We start from the raw sequence: 26,169 nt of genomic DNA, 5'->3' as shown, positions 1-26,169 counted from the left end.
TTCACTCCCCTGGAGAACAGTGTCTTTTGCCCCTGGTCCATGGTTCACAGCCTACATTCCAGTATTCCCCCATATACTGCTGCTTCTATCAGTTGGGTTGTGTGCTTAACAAGACTGCTTGTTTCTACTGGCACTTGCTATGTCATTCATAAGAGTTGCTATTCTATGAAACCCAAGTTAAATCAGCTGGAGACTCAAAAAGAGATTAACTTTTAGAATAAACTGCCTCTGAATTGTTAACGGCAAGACAGCTATAAAAATTTGGAAAAATTATAAAGAGGAATTCTGTGTTCTTGTATCACAAGAGTTTTAAAGTCCTCATTAAATTGCAAAAAACTGAAAGGGGAAGCTGGGCTTGCATCAGGTGGAGTGTTTCCTGCCAAGGAGCTAACCTGGAGCTCCACAAGACCTGAACTCAAAAGGTGTGGTCTTACACAGAATTATACACAAGTGTATTGAAAGAAATGTTAAGGGACGTAGCTACCCTGTTTATGGTTCCCCATTTTATTTTATTTTATTTTTTTCCCCATTAACTTTATTGGTACATTTTAGGTATAAAATACAGTTACATTCATCATTGGGATCTTGTACCATTACATGAGTCTCTTGGTTCTTATTTTTTTTCCCCTTCCCTTGCCCTCCCTTCACCCCCTCCACCCTTCCCTATTTGCAAAGACCTTGTTTCCATTTTTTTCCTCTTCTCATATTTTTTCCTTTCCCTTTTTTCCCTTCCCCTACCCCTCACAATTCCCCTGCTCTTTTAGACCTTTTCTTTCTGTTACACAATATCAGTTATACATTTTTAAAATTACAATATTAAGATCTAGGAGACATTACTACAGATTTTACAGAATTTAAAAGGATATAGAAAGCATATTACAAAAATCTTTTTTGAAATAAATTTGACAACTTCTAAGAAGTACCTTGGAAGACAAATTAATGAAACTAACTCTGGAGGAAATATAAAATTTGAATAGCACCTATTAAAGAAAGTATATTCCTAGCTTGAAAACTTACCTATATGACAACAGCAGGCTCATAAACATTTTAACTGGTAAATTATATCAAACAATTAAAGCAGAAAAAAGAAGGAACACTTCTCCCTTCATTTTAGGAACTCAACATTGTGCTAATCCTAAAACTGGATAAAGATAATAGAAGAAAAAAGTATGAACCTATTTTCTTTCACACATGACTAGATTTAACAGCTATTAAGACTTTGTTGCATTTGCTTTATCTATCCTGTATGTTCTCTTTGCTGAAACACTTTATGAAAATTATAGAAAACTTCAATGTCAGTTTACCCCAATATACTTCAGAAGACACCACCTTAAATTTTTGTTAGGTCTCACTTTGTTTTTGTTTTTGTTTTTTTGAAATTTAAAGAAAAAAATTATTGAAGATCTGAAAAACAATTCCTAAAAGACTGACTTTTCCAGAAAACTGTAGCTACACAATGCATTGTGTCTATCATGTTAAAACATGCATTAGACACAAATACAAAAACCATGAAACAATTCAACATTCTTCAACAATTTGAGCAAAGAGAAAATGCCTAAGGAATAACATGAATGACTTGCAAAGGATGGGCTCTTTAAGCACCGTTTAAAAAAAAAAACACACAAATGGATGAGTGTGTTCAGTTATATACACTGAATTGGACCTTTGGCACTAGGAATCACAGCATCTTGTCATATAGCATTAACATATATTATAAAAGTGCGTAGTGTCAAAGGAATAGAACCACCAGCATTCAAAGGCAGCTTTGTCAACTAGGCAATAAAACACTACACCATGTCTCTTTGTTGTCCATCATTGAATTCACTGGTAGCAACTTTGAAATGAAAAGAAAAAAGAAAAAAGGAGCTTCAACCCCTTTTATTTTAAAATCAAAACAAACATCAACTCTGTTACACACTAACATCTTCAAAGTACATCATTTGTACAAGAGAAGGACCAGGAACAAAAACGTGTTGACAGAGATCCAAACACTGGTGAGAGTGCCTCACACCGCTTTCGATGGTACTCAGGAGGGGCCACTTCATAATCACTGGCACTAAACAAAGTTGCTGAATTCTTCACCAGATACTTGAGGAAATCATGACGATAATTCAGTAATAAAGCAAGGCTCTTCTCATCCAGAGGTGTGTAGGCTGACATTGCTCCAATTCGTACAAATAATTTCAGTAGATGTGGTGCTCCGTACACTTGCGACATGGGTGCATCAGGGTGATTGGTAAGGATTTCAGCATACTGTGGTCTCTCCAATTTGTACAGGAGCTGAGTGCCCAGCATCACATTGAAGTATTCTTTTATCCCTGCTACAACCTCATTAACAGCATACTCCTTATTATCCATATTTCCTTGAGATTTCTTTTTTTTTTTTGGTACTGGGGATCGAACTTGGATCCTTGCGCTTGCAGGGCAGGCAGCAGAACCACTGAGCTAAATCCCCGGCCCACCCTGAGATTTCTTATAATTTGCATAGTCTTCTAGAATGGAATCCACATTCTTCTTGGCAGGAAGGTAAACAGAGCTGTTTCTGTCTGGTAATTAAGTCCCAGTCATCAACAAGCCAAGGTTTTAGCTCTTCAGGGATCTTTACTTTAACTTCAACTCTGTTCATAAATGTTTCTTCATTTTCAACAGTAGGATCTACCCAGGCCCTCTTCTTCTGAGGAGGCTGAGGTGTCTCACTGGTACTGCCACCATCTCCATTACTAGGGTTTTTTGTTTGTTCTTTTTTGTTTTCACTTCAGGATTTTTCTGCTGCAGACAAGATGTCCTTTTTCCTGTAGTAGCCCCTCTCATCTTTCCCTCTGCATATTGCTCCTGATTGGCTTTTTGAAGTTCTCGCTGTTTCTGTAGATTGGTGTCCACATATTTGAGTACTCTGCTTTCTGGAACCCATTCGTCCCAATTTTTATTCTAACCACTGTAATGTATAAAGTATTTTACTTGTTTGTCCTTTATGGCAACCTTTACACACTTTGCTTCATAAAGAAGAGGCCCATGAAAGCACAGTACTCATTTACCCTCTGGAACTTGGGCTTCGGGTCCTGCTTGGGCACCATTTGTAAGTGATTCGCTGCCTCCTTCTCTCACCACCCGTGACTACCACCCCCTACTCTCTACCCGACCCGAGCTCGCGTCAGACACGCCATCCAGCACAGCCCCGGTACATCCTGTCTCACTTTGTAGTGTAGGTTGGCCTCAAACCCACAGCCATCCTCTAGGCTCAGTCTACCCAGTGCTGGGATTATAGGCATGCACCACCACGACCTCCCAAGTATTTTTAACCACCTCTATAGCCAGGTGTGGTGGTACACTCTGTAATCTCAGCACTTGGGAGGGTAAGGCAGGAGGATTACCACAAGTGCAAGGCCAGCCTGAGTGTGGTGGCACATACCTGTAATACCAACACTCAGGAGGTTGAGGCTGGAGGATCACTGTGAGTTCAAGGTCAGACTGAACTACAGAGTGAGACTATGTCTCAAAAAAAAAAAGTTTGAACCAGCTGAACAACTTCTGGTCAAACTAGAGGGCTACCACTGAGCAGCAGCTTATGCAGTCATGGGCCTTGCTGTAACCTGGAGATCCTCAGGGCAAGTGATGAACTCTTGGATTCCTAGGGGTCCTAAGTCAAGTGGAATGAGACCTGTGAAGCTTCAACTCAGTGGTCACTGCACAAGAGCTATCCTTTTCATTCTCTAAAAAGCACAGGACAGCTTTATTCTTGGAACCTTTCCTCCGGATCCAGAGCCAGCCTAAACCTTCAGTGAACATCCTGAGGCAACTTGTTGTTCAATGAGGCTCACTGCAAAGTACCAGTTGGAACCATTTCCCATGGAGTTCAGAATAACCCTAGAGATGGACTCTGGGTTGCCCACAATATAGCAGTGGTAGAAAAAGTAGCATTACCCACAGGTATCATAGGAGAATTTACTTGATCCTAGACCCTTTGTCTCAATTTTTTTAGCAACATAAAAAATCTGTAAGTTTTGATTTGCCCCCCGCCCCTTTTGATGGTCTCATATGGCCCAGGTTGGCCCTGAACTCCTGGATTCAAGTGATCTGCCTACTTTGGCCTCCCAAGTACCTGGGACTATAGGTCGGCGGCACTTTGTTGGGTAAGTTATTGTAATTTTCTAAAGTCACATTTCTTCCATACTAGTGGCTCCATCTTTTTAAAATTTATTTTTATTTTTTAGACAAGGTCTCATTGTGTAGTTTTAGGCTGGCCTTAAACTCACAATGTAGTCCAGGCTGGCCTCAAACTCACGGTGATCCTCCAGCCTCAGCCTCCTGAGTGCTGGGATTATAGGTGTGTGCCACCAGCCTCACTTCATCATTGTTATATAACTATTTGGTAAAATTACTGACAGCTTTAATGAAGCAACATCACATGACAAATCCTCACTGGTGACAAACGTGGATGCTGGCAACTCAACAATCATGTAGTTACGGCAGAGGACAATGGAACTGTCTGGGATTAACAATTCTTTCCTATCATTTAGTAGAATTTGTTCTTTCAAGAAGCTTCTCTATCAGCTTTGAAGTACTAAATAGAAAGTTTATTAGGGCCATGACAAAACTTTTACAGAACCAAAATGTTGCACATCTGTATCAAATTCAAAGTCAGGGTTGTTTTCAACCAGTAAAACCTGAAACCTAAGGAAGAAATGGAAATCTTCTCTGCTGTAGGACTGCATAACTCTGTAATCATAAAACTCCCCTAGCCCCAACTGTGATTGAATGTGAGTAAATGCTTCTTAGTTCCAGGACACTAGATAAGATCCATATCAGCCATAATTATCCAACTCTTTGTTCCGGACACCACTATCTATAGAACAATCTACAAAGCACCTGCTGACTATCAGTACATGTCAGGCTAATTAACATGCAAATGTAAAACCACTAACCTTTGTTCCCTCTTCTGTAAATTTCGCCTGTTAACTTCCCTGCAACCCCCTATAAAAAGAGCCTCGGATTCTGGGCTGATCGCCTCTCTAAGCTACTTTGCTTTGGGAGTGCTGTCTGGCCAGACTAAGGTCTGTTTCACTTTCCAACTTGTCAGTGTGTTCCTTCCCGGGTGTTCTTCGCTGCAGTCAGCTCCTTGGAGCATTTGGTAAGGCCTTTGGTCTTACATTCTGGAGGCACCGCTGGGATCCCCGGGTGTGCTCCACTCCAGCTCCTTGGAGCATTTGGTAAGGCCTTTGGTCTTACATTCTGGAGGCACTGCTGGGATCCCCGGGTGTGGTCCACTCCAGCTCCTTGGAGCATTTGGTAAGGCCCTTGGTCTTACATTCTGGAGGCACCGCTGGGATCCCTGGGTGTGCTTCACTATAGTCAGCTCCTCGGAGCGTCTTTTAAGGACAGCGGTCTTACACTACAAAGACAACTGAATATCACAAGTATTACTTCAACAACCACCGGCAGTTTCTTCTAAACTGTGAAAATGTAAGCAAGATATCCTGGAAAGTCAGGATAGAGAATGTTTTTTTGGTACCGGGGATCAAACTCGGGACCTTGCACTTTCCAGGCCGGCGCTGGAACCACTGAGCTAAATCCCTGGTCTAGAGAAGGTTTTTAATTTGTAATTTCTTTTTTTTTGGTACTGGGGATTGAACTCGGGACTTTGTGCTTGCGAGGCAGGCAGTAGAACCACTGAGCTAAATCCCCGGCCCTTTAATCTGTAATTTCACTAGAAAAGTGATGACATGTACCTTTCCAGTGTTTTCCTAATAGGTTTTCCCCCCTCAACCTATTCCAGACCAGCCAGCTATAAGAAATCAAGGAAACATCAAGGTTTAGATTTTGCAACTTTTAAGTAAGGCCAGAGATTTATTTCACAAGTTGACTAAAGTCCTGAAAACATTTAGTCTTTTCTAGTTCACAGTGAGCTAATGAAGATCCTACTGAGGGTAAAACATGGCGTGAAACAGTAAAAGTTAAGTGTTTTACCAATGGACAGACTCCAGAGAAGAACTCGAGGGACTAACAGAGAAACTGAAATTATTGCATTTTGCTTCTGAAACTACTGGATCTCAACTGAAGGGCACAGCTAGTGGGTCAGGTGATTCTGGTTTATCCCCTGAAACAGAAACATTGCTCTATGGCTATCAACCTTGGGCACACACTATAATCATCTGGAGAGAGTTTAAACATCCCAGTGGGTAGGTTGTATTATCGAAAACCAATTACAATCTTTAGAAGTGAGCTTAGACAACAGTAGTTTTAAAAACTTCTCTGGTGATTTCAATGCGCATCCATGTTTTGTAACACTGCTCTAAGCAATGAGAACTCTTTACCTTGGAACAGACAATACCCTGGGCATTGTAGAACATGTAACAAATTTACTTAGTACCAAAACTCCAAAACATTGGTTATATCTAAGTCAGAAACAGTGGCTGTGTATACCGAATTGTAAACATGGAAAATGATCTCCAAGAAGTAAAGGATCCCGCATTCATACACGAAGTCACATAACCCTACATTTAAATCTTAAGTCTAACCTGTGGACCTTGGATAAGATGATTTAATTTTCATGTGCCTTAGTTTTTTCATCTATAAAATCATATTGGAAATCATATCTATCTCCCAGAGTTGCTCTGAGGTCCAGAGGTAATATTTCTAAAACATCGAGCCCATTACTATAGATACAAAAAAGCTCTCACAATCGTAGCTATTATTTCTATAATTAGGCCAAAGCAGTTATGCAGGGTAACATTTAGAGGAAAAAGACTTCTTAAATACCATAGAATGTAAGATGAATGAGTACAGGAGACAAAAGGTGAGAGATCATTTAAATAACCAAGTACCTAATGATGAATGCAACAATTTGGTTGAATGGATGATCCATCAAGGCCAGTGAAATAAAAGGGGGGAAAAGGACCAGAGGAGCATATTATGAGTATTAAAATTTTAATATGTGAGAATAAAGGGTCCAAAGAGAGGGACCCATTTTAGTTGTAGTCCCTTTAATCCTAGGAAGGACAAGATGCCTCTCCCTTCCTCTGATAGACACTGGTATTCTCTCAGAGAATAGCTCTGTAAGGAGACTTACAGAGCCGCATCACCTTAATGAGATGGAGAAATGAAAAACACAGGATAAGAAACATGACCTCTGGTCAAAAGTTAAAAAACCAAGGAAAGCTGACACAACCAGCAAATTAATTCACTGGAATGCATTTCTGTAGCCTCCTAAAAAGACCAGAGGCTCTCTCTCATCTGCATGAACTTGGCAGGATGATGTGCCTGACATTTTTCTATTCTAGACTGTCTTTATACTGCAGGGAAGTCACCCCACCCTCCAACCTCACGGAGACTGAAGGCTGTGGATTATTAACCTCTTTCAAAAATCCAATAACACCATTTAAGGCCGTGGTTCCTGAGCCAGCTGTAAATCAGAGACTGGGACTTTATTGTTCTTTTTTTTTTGTTCCAGTAAAGATTGATGGACCCTAAACCCAGAGGTTCTCATTCAGTAGGTCTAAGGCAAAGCCAAGGATCTGCATGTTTTAAAAATCTTCACAGGGCCGGGGATTTAGCTCAGTGGTTCCGCTGCCTGCCTCGAAAGAACAAGGACCCGAGTTCGATCCCTGGTACCAAAAAAAAAAAAAGCTTCACAAATGATCATAATGTAATATATGCTCAGGTCTAACACTGACTATTTTAAGGGGCTTGGTAGTCTTAAATGAGCGAAAACACTGCATGGACACTGGTAATCTCTAAGTGTAAGAAGCTGCGAGGATGAAGCTGAGGCTGAGGTGATGGGCTATGAGGCCTGGGAATGGAAAAAGTCTCTCAAAAGTGTCTACATGAGAGGTGATGTGACAATGGGGGATAGTTTTTCCTTCCTCTCACTTTTCCAAACCGAGTTTTAAACTTTTTCACAAACAATCAAACCAACCAACCCACTGAACTAGGTGTAGTGGCTACTCAGCTACTCAGGTGGCTGAGGTAGGAGGATTGCAAGCTTGAGGCTAAAATGGAAATTTTGCAAGACCTTCTTTCTAAATTATTTTTAAAAAGGCAAGGGGCTGGGGATGCAGCTCAGTGGTCTTTGGGTTCAATCCCAAGTACTGCCAAAAACCAGACAAAAAATCTGCCCCCCACCCTTACCAGGAATCAAACTCAGGGCCTTGCGCTTGCCAAGCACGTACTGCATCGCGGAGCTACATCCCGGCCCCAAACAAAATCCTAAAGGTAAACAAAACATCTTTGTTATATCCAATACTGGTGACATTTGTGATGAAACTTTTAAGAATTTGCTTTTACTACTGTAATTTACCACACATTAGTTTTTTGTTTTGGCCTAAAAAAAAAGAACCCAGGTACTTCAAGAAAACAAATTAGCTCTCCCAGCTCAGCCAAGGAACCGAAAGTGACATTCTTCAAGGATCAGTCTGAAAAAGTGTCAGGGGACGCACTCTACACTCTACAGGGTACACTGCTGGTTGCCCAGATGATTTAATAGTCTCTTTGTGGAAGGTCTTTGAAAAAATCAATACAGAGCCTATCTGGCAGACTATAAATAAATTCTTTTGAGCACTATACCCACTTTATGCAAAACACTTGTATTGGTGTGTGACTAGAGGATTAGATGTTTTCTGTTTCACAGAAATCTAGCCAGGAAGAATCCTTCCTAAGAGGCCTAATATTTATAAGATAACTAGACTCTGTAAAATAAACTGAAGATGAAAGGGACCATATTGGTATTTAGTCTCAAAACCATCTTAACAATCATCACTTTGCCAAGAATCAGAGACATGCATCAGAAACTATCAGGTGTACACAGCCTTATCTTGGTTTGCGGCAAGGGAAAACCAGGATCTCAGGGTCAAATGGCTTTGCAGCTTTTATTTACAGTATTTAAAAAGCACTATGTAAGGTCAACAAGGATATCTAATGGCATTAAAAAGTTATTAAAATTCAAGGACAGTGCAGCCCATCTCAACAAACTTATGAATTTTAATATCTAAAACAATAAGCAGCTGTGACTAATTGAGGGCACATTTAAGATTTAACTGATTCTATAATGACTCCCCCCATCCCACTTGTTTCTATTCTGTTCCATTTCACGTATCTTTTGAGTTGTAATGTTGAAGCCAGAAATGCAACCTGATGTTAGAACCTCAAGAAAAAGATTTAAAAATTTAAACAAATCCAAAAGGATAAATTATTTTTTCGGGGGGAAGGGGGGGAGAAACAAATCAAAAATCTCCGTTTGCAGCTTTTATAACTTTATTTCCCTAAGAAATGAACACAATGGGTACAACCTGCTAAGACTGATACACTTATTTGTCCTGCATAAACTGGCTTGCCTGACTTCACTCAGTATTGCTCCTGTGTTCTTGTCTTGCAACCTTCAACCCCAGGGCCTTTACTTATGCTGAATGCCCCGGGCACATGGTTAAAGTTTACTCATCCTCCAGTTTTGGCTTCAGGTCTTCCCTCTTCTCATCTCATTCTTAGCTTTCAAGGTTTAATTTCCTTCCTCTAGAACTCCAACCTGCAACAGTTAAATCTCAGCAGTTGAGAGAAGGAAGAGCATCCCTAATCCATCTTCACCCTTAATCCAGTTTGCACACCAACAAACTCTGAAGCCCTGGGTAGTTTCTTTATCTCTCCCAGGCTCTTTCCTCACAGGACTGTTATGAATAATCAATTAGTTAATACATACAAATTATTTATAATAATGGCTGGCACATGGTAAGCATTCAATAAACATTAGCTATTTTTTATTGTTTGGCAAGAATCTCACTGTGACCTTTCTGTCCTTGTCAGAAAGTTTTTTCTCCCTTCAGTATACTAAAAATGTTTAACTGTCTCTTTTCATAAGAATTCTTAAAGATTTATCATAAATATCAGCACCACTGGATGTACTCAGTTGTTTAATTTTTTTTTGATGCTGGGGATTGAACTCGGGTCCTTGCGCTTACGCAGCAGGTGGTGAAACCACTGAGCTAAATCCCTGGCTCCGTTGTTTAATTTTTAAATAATTACTTTTCCTTTATGAAGAAATTGTTCTATTGTTCCTGTGGAGAACTCTAACTGCCAATCGGCTGTAGGTAATGTGATTTTTCTCTGGTTGCCCTTTGAGCGTCTTGTTTTTGTATTCTGCGGTGGTACTATGATATGTTTAAGGGTGAAAATGCTTTTATTTACCCATTTTTGGACTGACTGTAATGTTTCAATCTGAGGACTCCTGTCTTAAATACATGGAAACTGCTCAGCTGTTGATTCTTTTTTTTTTTGTACCAGGAATCGAACTCAGGACATTGTGCTTGTTAGGCAGGCACAGTGCCACTGAGTTATATCCTAGCCGTTCATTTTTCATCTTAATTCTATTTTCTTTCTTTCTTTTTTTTTTTTTGGATTTCAATTAGATGACTGTTGATTCTCTATTCTCTATCTCTGAAAACTCTGCTTTAGATTTTTCACTTCTCAGTATTATTTGGGGAATTCTTTAAATATATATTTTCCACTTCACAAATTTTCTTTTAGCTGTGTCTGATCTGACATCTAACATATCAAGAGTTTTTGAGCAATTTAAGGAAGTCTGCCAGGTATAGCAGCATGCACACCTGCAGTCTCAGCTACTTGAGAGGCCAAGGTAGGAAGATCACCTGAGCCCAGGTTTTTGTGAACAGTGTGGGCAACACAAGACCTTGACTCAAAACAACCAACCCTCAAAACAGAAACAACAAAAAACCCCACAAACAAAACCCCCCAAAACTTATGAGTTTGCCAGATTTATTTTTAACTCTGGTCTTTTGAAAGTGTTTTCTTTTGTCATACTTTTAATTCCTCTTAGGTCTTTAAACATAGTTATTTTATAATAAATAATATCTGAAGTAATTTTATAGGTCAGCTCAGGAGTCTCAGGAGTTCATATTTAGCTGGACTCTTTCTGTGAGAATACTGCTAAGAAAAATGTAAGCTTCCGAAGATTTGCATCCTGCTTCTGCCAGATGCCCTGCAGTTTTTTGTTTATTTGATTTCCTTTGCCCTGGGGTTAATTTTATGTTAAAAATTCAAAATATATTATACACACTGACAATGCCAAAAATGTAAAACTAGGGAGGGGAGTGGGACAAGGTGGGTGGAAATGATCAAAGTATGGTATGCGCAGTACAAATCTGCCAAAATGAAGGCCATTAATCTGTATAACCAATAAAAAGTGAAAAAAATTTCACCTGTTTCTCAGATTGGGAAGTAATATAAATGTGTCCAACACAAGTATAGACAGGTCTAAAGTTTTAAATTTTCAGGGAAGACTTCTTCCTCCAATAGGAGAAGGAGGCCCATAGCTCTCTTTTCTCTGCTGGTGCACAGCAGTGTTCTACACCGTGCCTCCACTCAGGGCACAGTGCTTTGAGAGGCCTGGTTCATTTGGATCTTATTTCCAATTCTACTTTGCACAAAATCACAGTTCTGCCCATAGAACCTCATGATAATGGAAGTCCAAGCAGGGCAGGGATAGCAGTGGCAGCAAAAACAGCTCTTGGACTGCTTTGCTTTCAGGTTTCTTTTACTTCCCAGGAGTTGAATTCTCCACTCATTTTCAGATCTCAACACTAGCAGCCCTTTCTCTTGGAAGCGACCCCTACCTTACTCCTCTCCAGAACAGATCAAGGACTTTTTCATGGCTCCCTGCATTTTTCCTCCATTATATACAATAGTTTGCAGTTTAGTAATCATTTGTTTAATGCTGGTCTCTGCCACTAGACTGTCAGTTCCAACAGGACAGGGATTATTTGTCCACCAGAACATTCAACCAGGCACATCACAGAAAAAAAAAAATTTGCCAAATGAATCAAAAGAATGTGTGTGGGCTGAAGGGGTGAGTAAATAGTAATATGTATGCAACTTCTCAAGGAAAGCAAAGACAGAAGGAAAAGAGGAAACATTTTTTTGCAAATATTTTAAAATTGTAAGAAATAAATTGGAAATCCCTGGGTAACCACTTAACATCTCAATCCAAATCTTACATTTGCTCGGTTCATGTCTTGTTTTTTTCAGTACCGGGTATCAAACTCAGGACCTTGCACTTGCCAGGCAGGCATGGCACACTGAGCTACATCCCCGGCCCTCTTGGTTCTTTTAATTGAGATACAACATTTGGATCTTAGGTACTTCATTCAACAAGTTTTGACAAATGTGCACATGCATACAACCTACAACACTATTAAAATGTAGAGGATTTCCCTCCATCTAGGCTTTCTCTGCTCCCTTCAATATCCCTAATCTTACAAACAACTTCTGATCTGATTTCTACTGTCATAAGTTAGTTTTCCTATTCTACAACTTCAGGTAAATGGAATAAAATAGTGTGTACTTTTTTGGGTTTGGCTTCTTTTACTCATTATAGTATTTTTAATTCATCCATATTGTTTCATTTATCACTTTGTGTTCCTTTGTGTGCTGAGTAATATTCCACTGTATGAATATACCATTTTTTTTGTTTATATGTTGAAAAATATCTGAGGATAGAAGGAAAAAAATGGAAACAAAGCTTTTGTAAATGAAGAAGGGAAGAAGGGTTGAAGGGAGGGGAGGAGAATGGGGAAGACGAATCAAGATATATTATGTACGGGTACAAATTCCCTATGATGAATGTGATCCTATGTATATCAAAAGTGTAGCAATAAAATTAATTTTTAAAAAAGAAAAGAAAAATATATAGGTTTTCCCCAGATAATATGATTAGAATTTCTAGGAAGATTCTTGTACAAAGCTTCTTGTGAACATGTTTTCATTTCTCTTAGATACATGTCTAGGAGTAGAATTGTTGGCAACAGGATAAATTTTACCTCTTTAAAAAACCTGCTGAACAGTTTTCCAAAGTAGCACATTTTACATGTTCACCAACAACATTTGAAAATTCTGGTTGTTTCACAGTCTTGCCAACATTTGATGCTGTCAGTCTTTTTCATTTTAGCTATTTTAGTGGGTGAGCAGTGGCATCTCATTATGGCTTCCAGTAACATTTTCCTGATGCTTAATGATATTAAGCGCCTTTTGTATATCTTTGTGAAGTGTCTATGTCTTTTGCCCTTTTTAAAGAGTTGGGCTGCCTTTTTATTACTGAGGTGTAGGAATTCTTTAAATATTCTGTCCTTTGTTAGACATGGGTTGAGAATATTTTCTTTGTGGTTGTGATCTGTCTATTTCTTTTTTTCTTTTTTTGGTACTGGGGATCGAACTCAGGACCTTGCCATTGAGAGGCAGGCAGTGGAACCACTGAGCTAAATCCCCGGCCTTCCCTACTTATTTCTTAATAGCACCTTTAAAAAATTTTTGTTTTTAGACATGGTCTCACTATGTAGTCCAGGCTGGTCTTAAACTCACAATCTTACTGCCCCAGCTTCTCAAATGCTGAAATTATAGGCATGTACCAGTTTAAAAGTATCTTCTGATGGGCAAAAGATTTTACATTTGATAGGACCAATTTATGTTTTTTTTTTCTTTTGGTACTGGGGATCAAACTCCAGACCTTGCACTTGCAAGGCAGGCAGCGGAACCATGAAGGTAAAAATCCCCACCCCTGTTTTTTCTTTTTAATGGCTTGCGAAACCCTCCAAGTTCTGTAAATTCTCCTGTGATTTTTTTTCTGGTAGCTTCCTGGTGTTAAATTTTATGTTCAAGTTTATAATACATTTCAAAATGATTTCTTTATAACCACCTGAAGCAGGGGCAGAGATTCATTTTTGTCCACATAGATACCTACTTGTACCAGTAGCATTTCTTACAATGATTTTCCTTTCTTGGTTGAATTGCCCTTGTGTCCTTGTATTAAGTCATTTGACTGTACACATGTGAGTCTATTTTATAGCTACTCTGAATTCAATTTCTCTGGTTTATTTGCTCGTCCATTTGCCAATTCATCCTTTCTTTTTCAAAATTAATTTTATTGGTACATTTTAGGTATACAATATAATGACATTCATCACGGGAAATTTGTACTTTTACATAATATATCTTGCTTCTTATTTTTCCCCCTTCCCCTGCCCTCCTTCAACTCCTCCACCCCTCCCTATTTACAAAGACTTTGTTTCATTTTCTCATATTAATTCGATTCCCTTCTTTCCCTTCCCCAACCTCACCCACTTCCCTTTCCCCTTTGGACCTTTTCTTCCTATTTCACATTATCTATTATGCCTTTTGATCCTTATTTACACTTCAGTTTCTTACACCAGAGAAATTACTCGATATTTACATGGCTGTCTTATCTATTTCACTTAAGAGTATCACTTCAGTGTGCATCCACTTAGCTCTAAATGTCTCGTTTCTCATTCTTTATGGCTGAGTAGTACTCGATTTCATAAAAAAGACACATCTTCTTTGTCAAGTCTCCAGTTGATGGGCAACTGGGCTGTTTCCAAGCTTTAGCTATTACAAACTGTGCTGCTATAAACATGGGTGTGCATATATTGCTGTGGTATGACACTTTTAATTCTTTTTTTTATTATTCTTTTAATTCTTTTGGGCAGATACACAGTAGGGGGAATAGCTGGGTCAAATGGGACCTCTAATTCAAATTCTTTGAGGCATCTCCATACTGATTTCCACAGTGGTTGCAACAGTCTACACTCCCACCAACAGTGGAAAAGGGTTGCTTTTCCTCCACTGATAGCAGCCATTCTTTCTGGGGTGAGGTGGAATCTGAGCATTGTTTTCATTTGCATCTCTCAAATGACCACTGATGTTGAACATTTTTTCATATGTTTATTTGCTATTTCTACTTCTTTGTCTGAGAAGTGTCTGTTCATTTCAGATGATTACTATAGCTTTAAGTCTTGCTGCCAAGTAGGGTTGAGTTTGCCAACTCTGGACTTCTTTTTCAAGGCTGTTATGGTTAGTCTAGCTCCTTTGGTTTTTCCAAATACATTTTAAAATCAATTTGCCAATTTCTATAAGAAAGTCTGTTGGGATTTTGACTGGAATCTATAGATCTACAGATCAATTTAGAGGCATATGCCATCTTAACAGCATCAAATTTTTCAATCAGTAAATATGACATTTTTCTCCATTCATGTAATTTTCCTTAATTTCTCTTAGCAATGTTTGGCAGTTTTCAAACTTTTTTTTTTTTTGGTCATACTGGAGATCCATGCTAGGAAAGCACTGTACCACTGAGATACAAGCATCCAGTTCTCTTTATATATATTTTTTATCTTGCAACACTGTTATAAATTTACTTATCCGTTCAAGCAGTGTTTTCATCGGTTCCTTAGAACCCTCTCTATATGATCATATCATCCTCAAATAAAGACTGCTTTTTCTTGTGTTGCACTGCATAGGGCTTCTAAATTTTTTGAAAACTTCTGAATAGCGGTAGTAAAAGTCTACCTTTTTGTTTTGTTACCAGTATTAAGGGGAAAATGTTTAAAAATTAATCTTTAAGTGACATTACCTGGAGAGTATTTTTGGTAGGTTCTCTTCATCAAGGTAAGGAAATCTCCTTATACTCTAGTAATGGAGAAGTTTTATCATAAATGGGTGCCATATTTTGTCAAATGCTTTTTCTGCACTGAGCTACATCCTCAATCCTTTATAAAATTTTGAGACAGGGTCTCCCTAAGTTGCTAAGGTGTCCAGGCTGGGCTTGAAATTCAGCCTCCCTGAGAGCTGAGACCACCTGTGTGCGCTACCACACTTAGTTTCTTCGTGGGAAGTTAATTATGACTAAAATGTCCTGAACAGGTACAGAACTACTTTTCTGTTTTTGTGTCACTATTGTTACTTTGTATCTTTCAAGAAACTTGTCCCTTTTATCTAGGTTGTCAATCTTTTATTGGCAAAAAGTTGTTCATCCCAGAGGGAGGGGCTTCTGAGCCACCATCTCACTGCTCCTGGTCCAGAGGAAGGGGTTTCCCGGCCACCATCCCTCCGGCTGCTCCCAGCCCACAGGAAAGGGCTTTTTGGGTCACCATCCCTACCGCTGCTCCCAGCCCCTGTCCAACCTCACCCAGCTCAGAGGTGGTAATCTGTGCAGACGATAACAGGCCCCCGCCCCAGTCGAAATGAGAAAACACATAAATAAGTCTCAAAACCAGACTTCCAGATCACCTACAGCAACTCCAAAGGGAAATGAGATGGAACCCTCTGACACTCAACCACCTGGACCCACTGAACTGGCAACAAAAGGGGATCTGGAAAAAATGAAATCAGAAATAATTTCTCAGATAACAGGAGAAATTGTGCCCCTAGTGCAAGACATGATTAATAAATCTAGAGAGGAGCTGAGGAACATGATGGAATCCCAACATAAGAAACAAATGGAATCCATAAAACAGATGCAAATAGATTTCCAGGATATGAAAAACTCCATTGAAAGTCTACACAGCAGAATGACCCAATGTGAGAACAGAACTTCAGATACAGAAGATAAGATTGCAATTAGTGACCAGGAAAAGAAAAATTGCTTCAAAATTATAAGGGAACATGAGAAATCAATCCAGCAGCTGCTAGATGATGCAAAAAAGAATAACGTAAGACTGATTGGGCTCAATGAAGAAACAGGAGAGAGTGCAGATGACATAAAAAAATCTCTTCACAGAAATAATGGCAGAAAACTTCCCAAGCAGGGGAAAAGAGCTTGACATACAGATAAGTGAGGCATATAGGACTCCAAATAGCCTTGATCAAAAAAAATCTACACATAGGCATATAATTGTTAAGATTCCAGAAACACAACAGAAGAACAAAGTTCTCCAAGCAGTCAGAGAAAAGAAACAAATCACATACAAAGGAAAGCCCATCAGAATCACAGCGGACTTCTCAACACAAACCATCAAGGCCAGAAGAGCTTGGAGTATTCTAAGCCCTAAAAGAAAACAGCTTCCAACCCAGATTGATGTACCCTGCAAAACTATCTTTCAGAATTGATGGAGAAATAATATACTTTCATGACAAAGAGCACCTTAGGAACTTCGTGAATACCAAACCAGCACTCCAAAGAATTTTACACAATAGCCTAGGAACAGACATTGAGGATCACAACCCCAGGAAGCAAAGCAGAATGAACCCATCTGGCATGACAAGAAATTAAATGTAAAGGGGGAGAACTCAACAAAAAGAAAAAGTCATGGCAATGACAAGTCAATACATTTCAGTTATAACCATCAATGTTAATGGTCTCAATTCACCAATCAAAAGAAATAGACTGGCAGAATGGGTCAAGAAGCAAAATCCAACAATATGCTGCATACAAGAAACACACTTAATTCAAAAGGAAACTCATAGACTGAAAGTTAAAGGGTGGAAAACAATACTCCATGCGACAGGAACCCGAAAAAAAGCAGGAGTAGCTATCCTCTTGGCAGATCAAGTAGATTTCAAACCAACACTGATTAAGAGAGACGAAGAAGGACACTACATCCTTGTAAAGGGAACAATCCAAGAGGAAGAGATGACAATCATAAATATCTATGCACCAAACACTAGTGCACCCAACTATATAAAACAAATACTAATGGACATGAAAAGTCATATATGCACTAATACAATTGTAGTGGGGGACCTCAACACCCCACTGTCACAAATAGATAGATCAACTAGACAAAAAATAAGTAATAAAATACTAGAACTCAATCAAACTCTTGAACAAATGAACTTAACAGATGTTTACAGAGTCTTCCACCCCACAAAATCAGAATACACATTCTTCTCAGCTGCACATGGGTCATTCTCAAAAATAGACCACATACTCACACATAGAACATGTTTAAGTAAGTGCAAAGGAATTGAAGTCATCCCCTGTATATTATCAGAACATAGTGTGATGAAATTGGAGATCCATAGCAAAAGAAACTCAAAAAATTTCATAAAAATGTGGAAATTGAACAACACACTTCTGAATAACCAATGGGTCACAGAGGAAATTAAAGAAGAAATCAGACAGTTCCTTCAATTAAATGACAATGACAATACAACATATCGGAATCTATGGGACACAATGAAAGCAGTCTTACGAGGGAAATTCATAGCAGTGAATACGCATATTAGGAAAACAGAACGACCCCAATTAAACAACCTGATGCTGAACCTCAAGCTTCTAGAAAAAGAAGAGAAGGACAAACCCAAAGCTCATACAAGGGAGGAAATTATAAAGATCAGAGGAGAAATCAATGCAATGGAGACTAAGAGAATGATACAAAAAATCAATGAAGCCAAGAGTTGGTTCTTTGAAAGAATCAACAAAATTGATAAACCTTTAGCCAACCTTGTCAGAAAAAGGAAAGAAAAGGCCCAAATTCATGCAATTAGGAATGAAAAGGGTGAAATGACAACAGACCCAGCAGAAATACAGAGGATCATCAATACCTACTTCCAGAACCTATACGCCAATAAGATGGACAACACAGAAGAAATGGACAGATTCCTAGATACATATGAATTACCAAAGTTGAATGAAGAAGACCTAAAAATTCTGAACAACCCAATATCAACCAATGAAATTGAGAATGTAATTAAAAACTTATCAACTAAGAAAAGCCTGGGCCCTGATGGCTTCACTGCTGAATTCTACAAGACATTTAGAGAGGAACTGCTGCCACTACTCTTTAAACTCTTCAATGAAATTGAAAGGGAAGCAATACTCCCAAATTCCTTCCTGGAAGCAAGCATCACCTTGATCCCCAAAGCAGAGAAAGACCCAACTGAAAAAGAGAACTATAGGCCAATCTCACTAATGAACATAGATGCAAAAATCCTTAATAAGATACTGGCAAACAGAATGCAGAAGATCATCAAGAAGATCATACACCCTGATCAAGTGGGATTCATCCCAGGGATGCAGGGATGGTTCAATATACGAAAATCAATTAATGTAATACACTATATCAATAGAGCCAAGGACAAAAACCATATGATTATCTCCATAGACGCAGAAAAAGCATTTGACAAAATCCAACATGCATTTATGATAAAAATCCTCAAAAAATTGGAATAGATGGTCTCTACCTCAAACTAATAGAAGCCATCTATGAAAAACCAACAGCCAATATCATACTAAATGGTCAAAAACTGAAATCTTTCACACTAAAATCAGGAACAAGACAAGGATGGGCACTATCACCACTCTTGTTCAATATAGTTCTGGAAACATTAGCCATGGCAATTAGACAAGAGAAAGAAATAAAAGGCATAAAGATAGGAAATGAAGAAGTCAAATTGTCATTATTTGCAGATGACATGATACTCTATATAGAAGACCCCAAGAACTCCACCAAAAGTCTTCTAGACTTAATAATCAAATTCAGTCAAGTAGCTGGTTACAAGGTCAACACACAAAAATCAATAGCTTTCCTCTACATGAATGACAGACTCACTGAGAGAGAAAGAGGGCAAATAATTCCTTTCACAATAGCATCCAAAAAACTGAAATACCTAGGAATCATCCTAACGAAAGAAATCAAAGACCTCTTCTCTGAAAACTATGGCACTCTGAAAAGAGAGATTGAAGATGATATCAGAAAATGGACAGACATCCCCTGCTCCTGGGTAGGAAGGATTAATATAGTGAAAATGGTCATACTTCCAAAACTGCTATATAGATTTAATGCAATTCCAATGGAGATCCCAGCAGCATACTTCATAGACCTTGAGAAAACAATCCAAAAATTCATTTGGAGCAAGGAGAGACCCAGAATAGCAAAAGCAATTCTAGGTAACAGAGACATGGCAGGGGGTATCACAATCCCCAACCTGCAACTATACTGCAAAGCTACTGTGATAAAAACAGCATGGTACAGGCAAAGAAACAGACTTGAGGACCAGTGGAACAGATTAGAAGATGCAGAAACAACACCAGACACATTCAGCCATCTCATCTTTGACAAAGGAGCCAAACACCCTCACTGGAGGAAAGATAGCCTCTTTAATAAATGGTGCTGGAAAAATTGGGTTTCAACTTGGCAAAGATTAAAACTAGACCTATATCTCTCACCATGCACTAAACTAAAATCCAAATGGATTAAAGATCTAAATATTAAAATAGAAACTCTGAACCAGTTGGAACAGAGGTTAGGTAGAACCCTTGAAGACATCGGTGTAGGAAAAGATTTTATGAACAAAACCTCAGTTGCCCGTGAACTAGCACAATCAACAAATAGGATCTCTTCTTATTAAAAAGTTTCTGCACAGCAAGAGAAACCACCAGCAGTGTGAAGAGACAACCCACAATGTGGGAAAAAATCTTCACCTGCTCTTCCTCAGACAAAGGTCTACTATCTCGAATCTATAAAGAACTTAAAAAGATCAGACCTCCCAAATTTAAAGACCCAATCTAAAAATGGGCATCTGAAATGAACAGACATTTCTCAGACAAAGAAGTAGAAATAGCAAATAAATACATGAAAAAATGTTCAACATCACTGGTCATTCGAGAGATGCAAATGAAAACAACACTGAGATTCCACTTCACTCCAGAAAGAATGGCTGCTATTATGAAATTAACCAATAAGAAATGCTGGCGGGGCTGTGGGGAAAGAGGAACCCTGCTCCACTGCTGGTGCGAGTGTAGACTGGTGCAAACACTGTGGAAATCAGTATGGAGATACCTCAAAGAACTAGGACTGGAAGTCCCATTTGACCCCGCTATTCCACTGCTGGGGATCTTCCCCAAAGAATTAAAAGAATCATACCACAGTGACATTTGCGCGCCCATGTTCATAGCAGCACAGTTTGTGATAGCTAAAACTTGGAAACAGCCCAAATGCCCATCAACTGGAGACTGGATAAAGAAAATGTGGTTTTTTAATAAAATGGAGTACTACTCAGCCATAAAAAATGAGAAATTAGAGACATTTATAGCTAAATGGATGCACATTGAGGCAATACTCTTAAGTGAAATAAATAGGACACACATGTGTAAATACCGAATAGTTTCTCTGGTGTGAGAAACTGAAAGTGTAAATAAGGACTAAATGTATAATAGGTCATGTGAAATAGGAAGAAAAGGGGCAAAGGGGAAGGAAGTGGGAGGGCTAGGGGAAAGGATAGAAGGGAATGGGATTAATATGAGAAAATGGAAAAATAGGAACAAAATCTTTGTACATAGGGAGGACTGGAGGGGTTGAAGGGAGGGCTGGGCAAGGGTGAAAAATACGAACCAAGAGAGACTATGAAAAGGTGCAAATTTCCAATGATGAATGTCATTATATTGTATACCTAAAATGTACCAATGATTAGAATGAATAATGGATAATGCAAAATAGGAAGAAAAGGTCCAAAGGGGCAGGGGTAGTGGGAGGGGTAGGGGAAAGGAAAGAAGGGAAAGGAAAAATGATGAGAAATGGAAAAAATGGAAATAAAGTCTTTGTAAATAGGGAAGGGTGGAGGGCGTGAAGGGAGGGCTAGGAATGGGGAAAAAATAAGAACCAAGATGCATTATATAAAGGTACAATTTCCAATGAGAAATGTAATTGTGTTGTATACCTACAATGTACCAATAAAAGAATTTAATACACACACAAAATAGTTGTTCATAATATTCCTTATCTTTGTAAATGTCTGTAAGATTTGTAGTGATGTCCCTTCTTTCATTCTTGCAATTTGCAATTTGTAGCCCAAGTTTTTGGTTCTTTTTTTTTTTAAAGAAAGAGAACATTGCACATGCCTGCAATCTTAGCACTGCGGAGGCTGAAGCATGAGAATCAATCACTGCAAGTTTGAGGGCAGTCTAGGCTACATAGTGAGTTCGAGGCCAACCTGGACTGCATAACGAGATCCTAGCTCAAAAAAAAAAAAAAAAAAAGGAGAGAGAGAAAATTAAAGGTAAAATTGAAGTCTCCTTCATCCCTAAATCTATCCTCTTCCTTTTGTCCCTGAGGTACCCACTCCCCCAAGTATTATTCCCCTACATAATTTGTATACTTTAGTAATGCTAATTTCTGCTCCTCTCCTGGTTCTCCTGTTCACTTACCGTATTTCCTGCTTCTGCAGCCAATCGGGCAGCATAGCGAGCTATAAGCCGGTGTTCCTCATCTAGTCGACTAGGACTGTCCAGGACACTGCCGAGGAGATAAAAATTCAACAGGTGTCTATTAAACATCCCCAACTCTTGCTCCACTCTTACAAAGAACAAATAGGAAAAAATCTTCTAAATAAGAATGATAATAAAAGAAATGATGGCCTGGGTCATAGATACTAATGGTTTTGTAAGCAAAAAGGGAATTCAGAGAAAATGATGTGGCTGCATGTGTCATTCCTCCTCAGTAGCACATCTCCCTGCTCTCACAGTACAGAAGGGGGTGCTTTTAAAATGAAGGGCTGGGCTGGGGATTTAGCTCAGTGGTTCCGCCGCCTGCCTCACTAGCACAAGGACCGGAGTTCGATCCCAGGTACTGCAAAAAAAAAAAAAAAAAAGGGCTGAGAAAAGATACAGCACCTACAAAGTCTAAGGGATTTCTAACCAAATGTTTGGGGAAACTAATGACTTTTTAGGCCTAGATCTTAAACTGAAGAAGACCAAAGGAAGCCAGGGGTTTAGCTCAGTGGTTCTGCCGCCTGCCTCACAAACGCAAAGTCCCGAGTTCGATCCCCACTACCAAAAAAAAAAAAAAAAGACCAAAAGAAAACTATAGCATCATGAAAAATAGAAGGCTAAGAAATAGTATAATTACCACTAGCTGAAAAAAAAAAAGTAGGGAACCCTGATCAGGGCTGAACAAACACACTGTGAAGCTGAAGAAGATTTCTCTTCTTTTTACAATGTTTGTTTTATAACTATAGTCCTCTCTTAGAGTGAATTAGTTTTATCCATTACTCTTACTTTAACAAGAGTGTCACCATTCTAGAAACATAAAGATCTACTCAGATGGGATGATGTGGCACCTAAGTGAAAGCAGGGGTCTTGAGTAGCAGACTCACTCTATCCAGATACTTGACTTCTTTTTTTAAAAAATTAACTTTATTGGTACATTTTAAGCATAAAATATAATGACAATAATCACTGGAAATTTGTACCTTTACTTAATAAATCTTGATTCTTATTTTTTCCCCATTCCCCTGCCCTCCCTTCAATCCCTCCATCCCTCTCTATTTACAAAGACTTTGTTTTCATTTTCTCATGTTAATTCCATTACTTGACTTTAGTGTAGCATTTTATGTCAACTGCTGTTTACCCAGATTAGAGCAGCCCTCCGTTAACAGGGACTGTGGCTACATAATTCTCTTTAAGTCTGGCAGAAGTTTTACAACAATGGTGATGATGAGACTGACCAGAGAAGGCTGTTGTGGCTTGGCTCTACTTTGGCCCTAAAGTTTTCCAAAACCCTTGATTGGAATTTGGTAGTATGACAAGTAATATGTAAGAATTAAGTCTAATACTCACCAAATCTTGTTATAATGACTGAGGGGGATCTGAGAAAACTTTTTTTTTTTTTTGGTTTATTGAGACAGGGTCTCACTATGTAGTTCACACTGGCCTTGTACTCACTATGTAGTCTAGGCTGCCCTTGAACTCATGACAATCTTCCTGCCTCAGGTGTGGGCCACCACACCCAGGTGGAAGACTTAGTTAAATCAATAAAGATCTTTCTGACCTTTTCCTTTTTTTTTTTTGGTACCCGGGATCAACTTGGGTCCTTGCATTTGCGCAGCAGGTGGCAAAACCACTGAGCTAAATCCCTGGCCCTGACCTTTTCTTGAATAGAATCAACTGTATTTTTTTCTAGATTAAAAATAAACTTTCAAAAAAAATAAACTTTCTATGTTTTTATCTCTGTGGCCAATTCTACTAAGCTTAACTCAGTATTTTTTTTAAAAATGCGCTTTAAGTTGCTTATCTACAAAATTTATTAACATTCTATGATTTTAGGTGTCCAAATGTGGGTTTCCAGGATGCATGACTGTCCCTTCCAAAGATGATCTCATACTGAGATTATGCTACCATCAGTTAGTTGGCTTTAATAGTATAGGTTAAAGGCCCTATGGTCAGAGCTGAATTATAAGTTTTGTGCCATAAAGTGTTTGTCTCAAACAAGATAATTATGTTTTAAATGAAAATAACAAAAATGAATAATTAACAAAACAAGTAGATAATATTATGGAGGGACTGACAGCCTAAAAAGTGGGATGTAAAAAGGCAAGGGGCAGGCTGGGGATTTAGCTCAGTGGTTTCACCGCCTGCTGCGCAAGTGCAAGGACCCAAGTTTGATCCCCGGTACCAAAAAAGAAAAAAGAAAAAAGGCAAGGGCACAGTGAGTTCCTCTGTGCAAAGGAGCTCCTCTCCCCGAGCATATCCCACCCCCTCGGAAGGTCAATCCTATATGCCATTTACACATGTGTGGATGACATGGTGGCTTTATTACCCTACTTATTAGCCAGAAAGTAGAATCTTGTGTTAATAAGAGGTTTCACAGTCAATGAAAATTATGAGGGCGATTAGAAAGGTTCCTTATTTTTCTGTTTGTGTTGACTTAATTTTCAGATTTAGCCAGGAAATTTCTGACTTTTTCAAGGAAGTATAGAGCTCCATTCCTTAAACTATGAATCAAGAGACGCAGCACTCGCCCACTCGTGTTCCTTCAGGGCCGCGTGGATCAGGGAGCCCTGAGGCAATGGGACTAAGGACCTTGACTAAACCTACCATAAACTGTTGTGAGCTGAAATATCGGGTTGTAATCTCTGCCAAGATTCTCCTGCTGTTTTTACTGTAGCAGCTTTAAATCACCTTGGACAATTGCTCTTGCTATTAAAAAGTAATCTGTCCTGCCTAGGGTAAAACAACTCTACTTTCAGAGACCAAAAGGCTGGGACAAGCATGCAGAAACCATCCGGAGGATGAGGAGATGCCCTTTGTGACATGACGTAATTATCAGGCCCTTCCTCCCTCCTATACAACAGGCTTACATTAAGCCCATCTGGGAATCTGGAGGGCCACAGAGTTCCTCCAGAAACTACAAGAGGTAGTATAAAGTACAATATGAAAAAGTCTTTTTCATATGTTATGTTTTCCCCATTGACTATTCCTCTTATCATGGAGAGTAAGAATGAGCTCAAATGACTTTCCCAAAGACATGCTATGGACAAAACTAAGATCAAAGTTTAAGGCTCTGGCCTGTCTTTTACGTATGCAGTACTTTATAAATTATGTTTTTCTCTCTCTTAAGAATCTCAAAGCATGGCTTTACAAGCTGTTTGGCTCTGTAACTCCTCTTTGCAGCTGTGCAGAAGGGAGAGATACTTTAGGCTATCTAAACTTTATTTGTTATTGCTCTCGGAATGGTGAAGATATGAACACGGAGTGGATAGGAGGCTGTGGGTATGCCTGAGTATAACAGCACTTTGGAATCAACTTTTTAAAAAAATGGTTAACTCTGCTATAGTTAGTGGTTATTGAACACTTTTCTATCCCAACCCATGAAGGGATCATCCACAGCAAGTCATTATCATAATAGTTTTCAAGGTGAGAGAGGCGAGATTGTTATAATACATATAATTATAATAATACGAAGAGGTATATACAATTTGTTAAGAAGCCTCTGAGGTGACAAAGATCTGATCCCACTGTTGAAAATCAGTGGTTTAAACAATCAACAATGCTAGATTTCTGCTAAGAGATAAAGCATGGTACAGACGTAATAGGGTGATGGTACAGACGTAATAGGGTGATGGTACCGAAGCCCCCTCCCCATATGAGACAACTGGTATCTATGGGATTATTAGCCTTAAACTTTGAATGTTAATGGAAAGATTTCATTATATAGGTAAGAATGAACAGGAAGAGGATGCATGAAATACCTCTGTAAATATCACATCTTTGGAACTCTATCTTTCAGAGGTGTACACACTCTTCCAGTATAATCTGCAAAGACCAAACCTTACTTCAGAGGAGACTTTCTAATTACATGTTTAGGTAAGTGCTAGGCTCACCAAGGATCCCTCTCTTGTGGAAACTAATGCTTCGGCAATTATTTTAACGGTGCCATTTGTAGCTGGTGGCTGTACAAAAACACCCCCACTTGAGAGCTTCTCCCACTGGCAACTCCAGGAAACACAGCTCTTGCTCCCCCCAGTCAGCCCTGGCCACCCGCCTGGTGCTGCTGTGCTACCACTGACCGTGCACAGTGCTGTAGACGGGCCACATAGGAGGCTATCAACGTATGCTCATCGGCCAAAGGACTGGGCATGTCCTGGCTATACTGTAACCTGGGA

The 26,169-nt window shown here is 39.1% G+C and overlaps 1 protein-coding gene and 1 pseudogene across 18 annotated transcripts in view; both read right to left on the bottom strand.

Moving 5' to 3' along the window:
* The window catches only part of Dtnb (dystrobrevin beta), a 334,007-nt gene that overhangs the window by 47,025 nt on the left and 260,813 nt on the right, over nt 1-26,169 (bottom strand). For 15 of the 17 annotated variants that reach the window (XM_087216210.1, XM_087216215.1, XM_087216216.1 and 12 more), the window contains 2 exons: nt 26,074-26,163; nt 21,935-22,022 (listed from right to left, as the gene is read on the bottom strand). In XM_087216210.1, coding sequence (XP_087072336.1) covers nt 21,935-22,022; nt 26,074-26,163 — 178 coding nt within the window. The remainder of the gene's footprint in view (nt 1-21,934; nt 22,023-26,073; nt 26,164-26,169) is intronic. The other 2 variants (XM_087216209.1, XM_087216220.1) reach the window with 1 other exon arrangement.
* Nucleotides 634-17,030, bottom strand: LOC147827063 (mortality factor 4-like protein 2; annotated as a pseudogene). Its single transcript, XR_015453033.1, has 2 exons — nt 2,463-17,030; nt 634-2,363 (listed from the first exon to the last, which is right to left on the bottom strand). The product of XR_015453033.1 is annotated as a mortality factor 4-like protein 2 (transcript).

This window comes from Heterocephalus glaber, unplaced genomic scaffold (genome assembly GCF_053883595.1).
Source record: "Heterocephalus glaber isolate CG9 unplaced genomic scaffold, H.glaber_assembly_v1.0 deba00001457, whole genome shotgun sequence".
Lineage (NCBI taxonomy): Eukaryota > Metazoa > Chordata > Mammalia > Rodentia > Bathyergidae > Heterocephalus > Heterocephalus glaber.
This window is presented reverse-complemented; position numbering and strand designations above follow the sequence as displayed.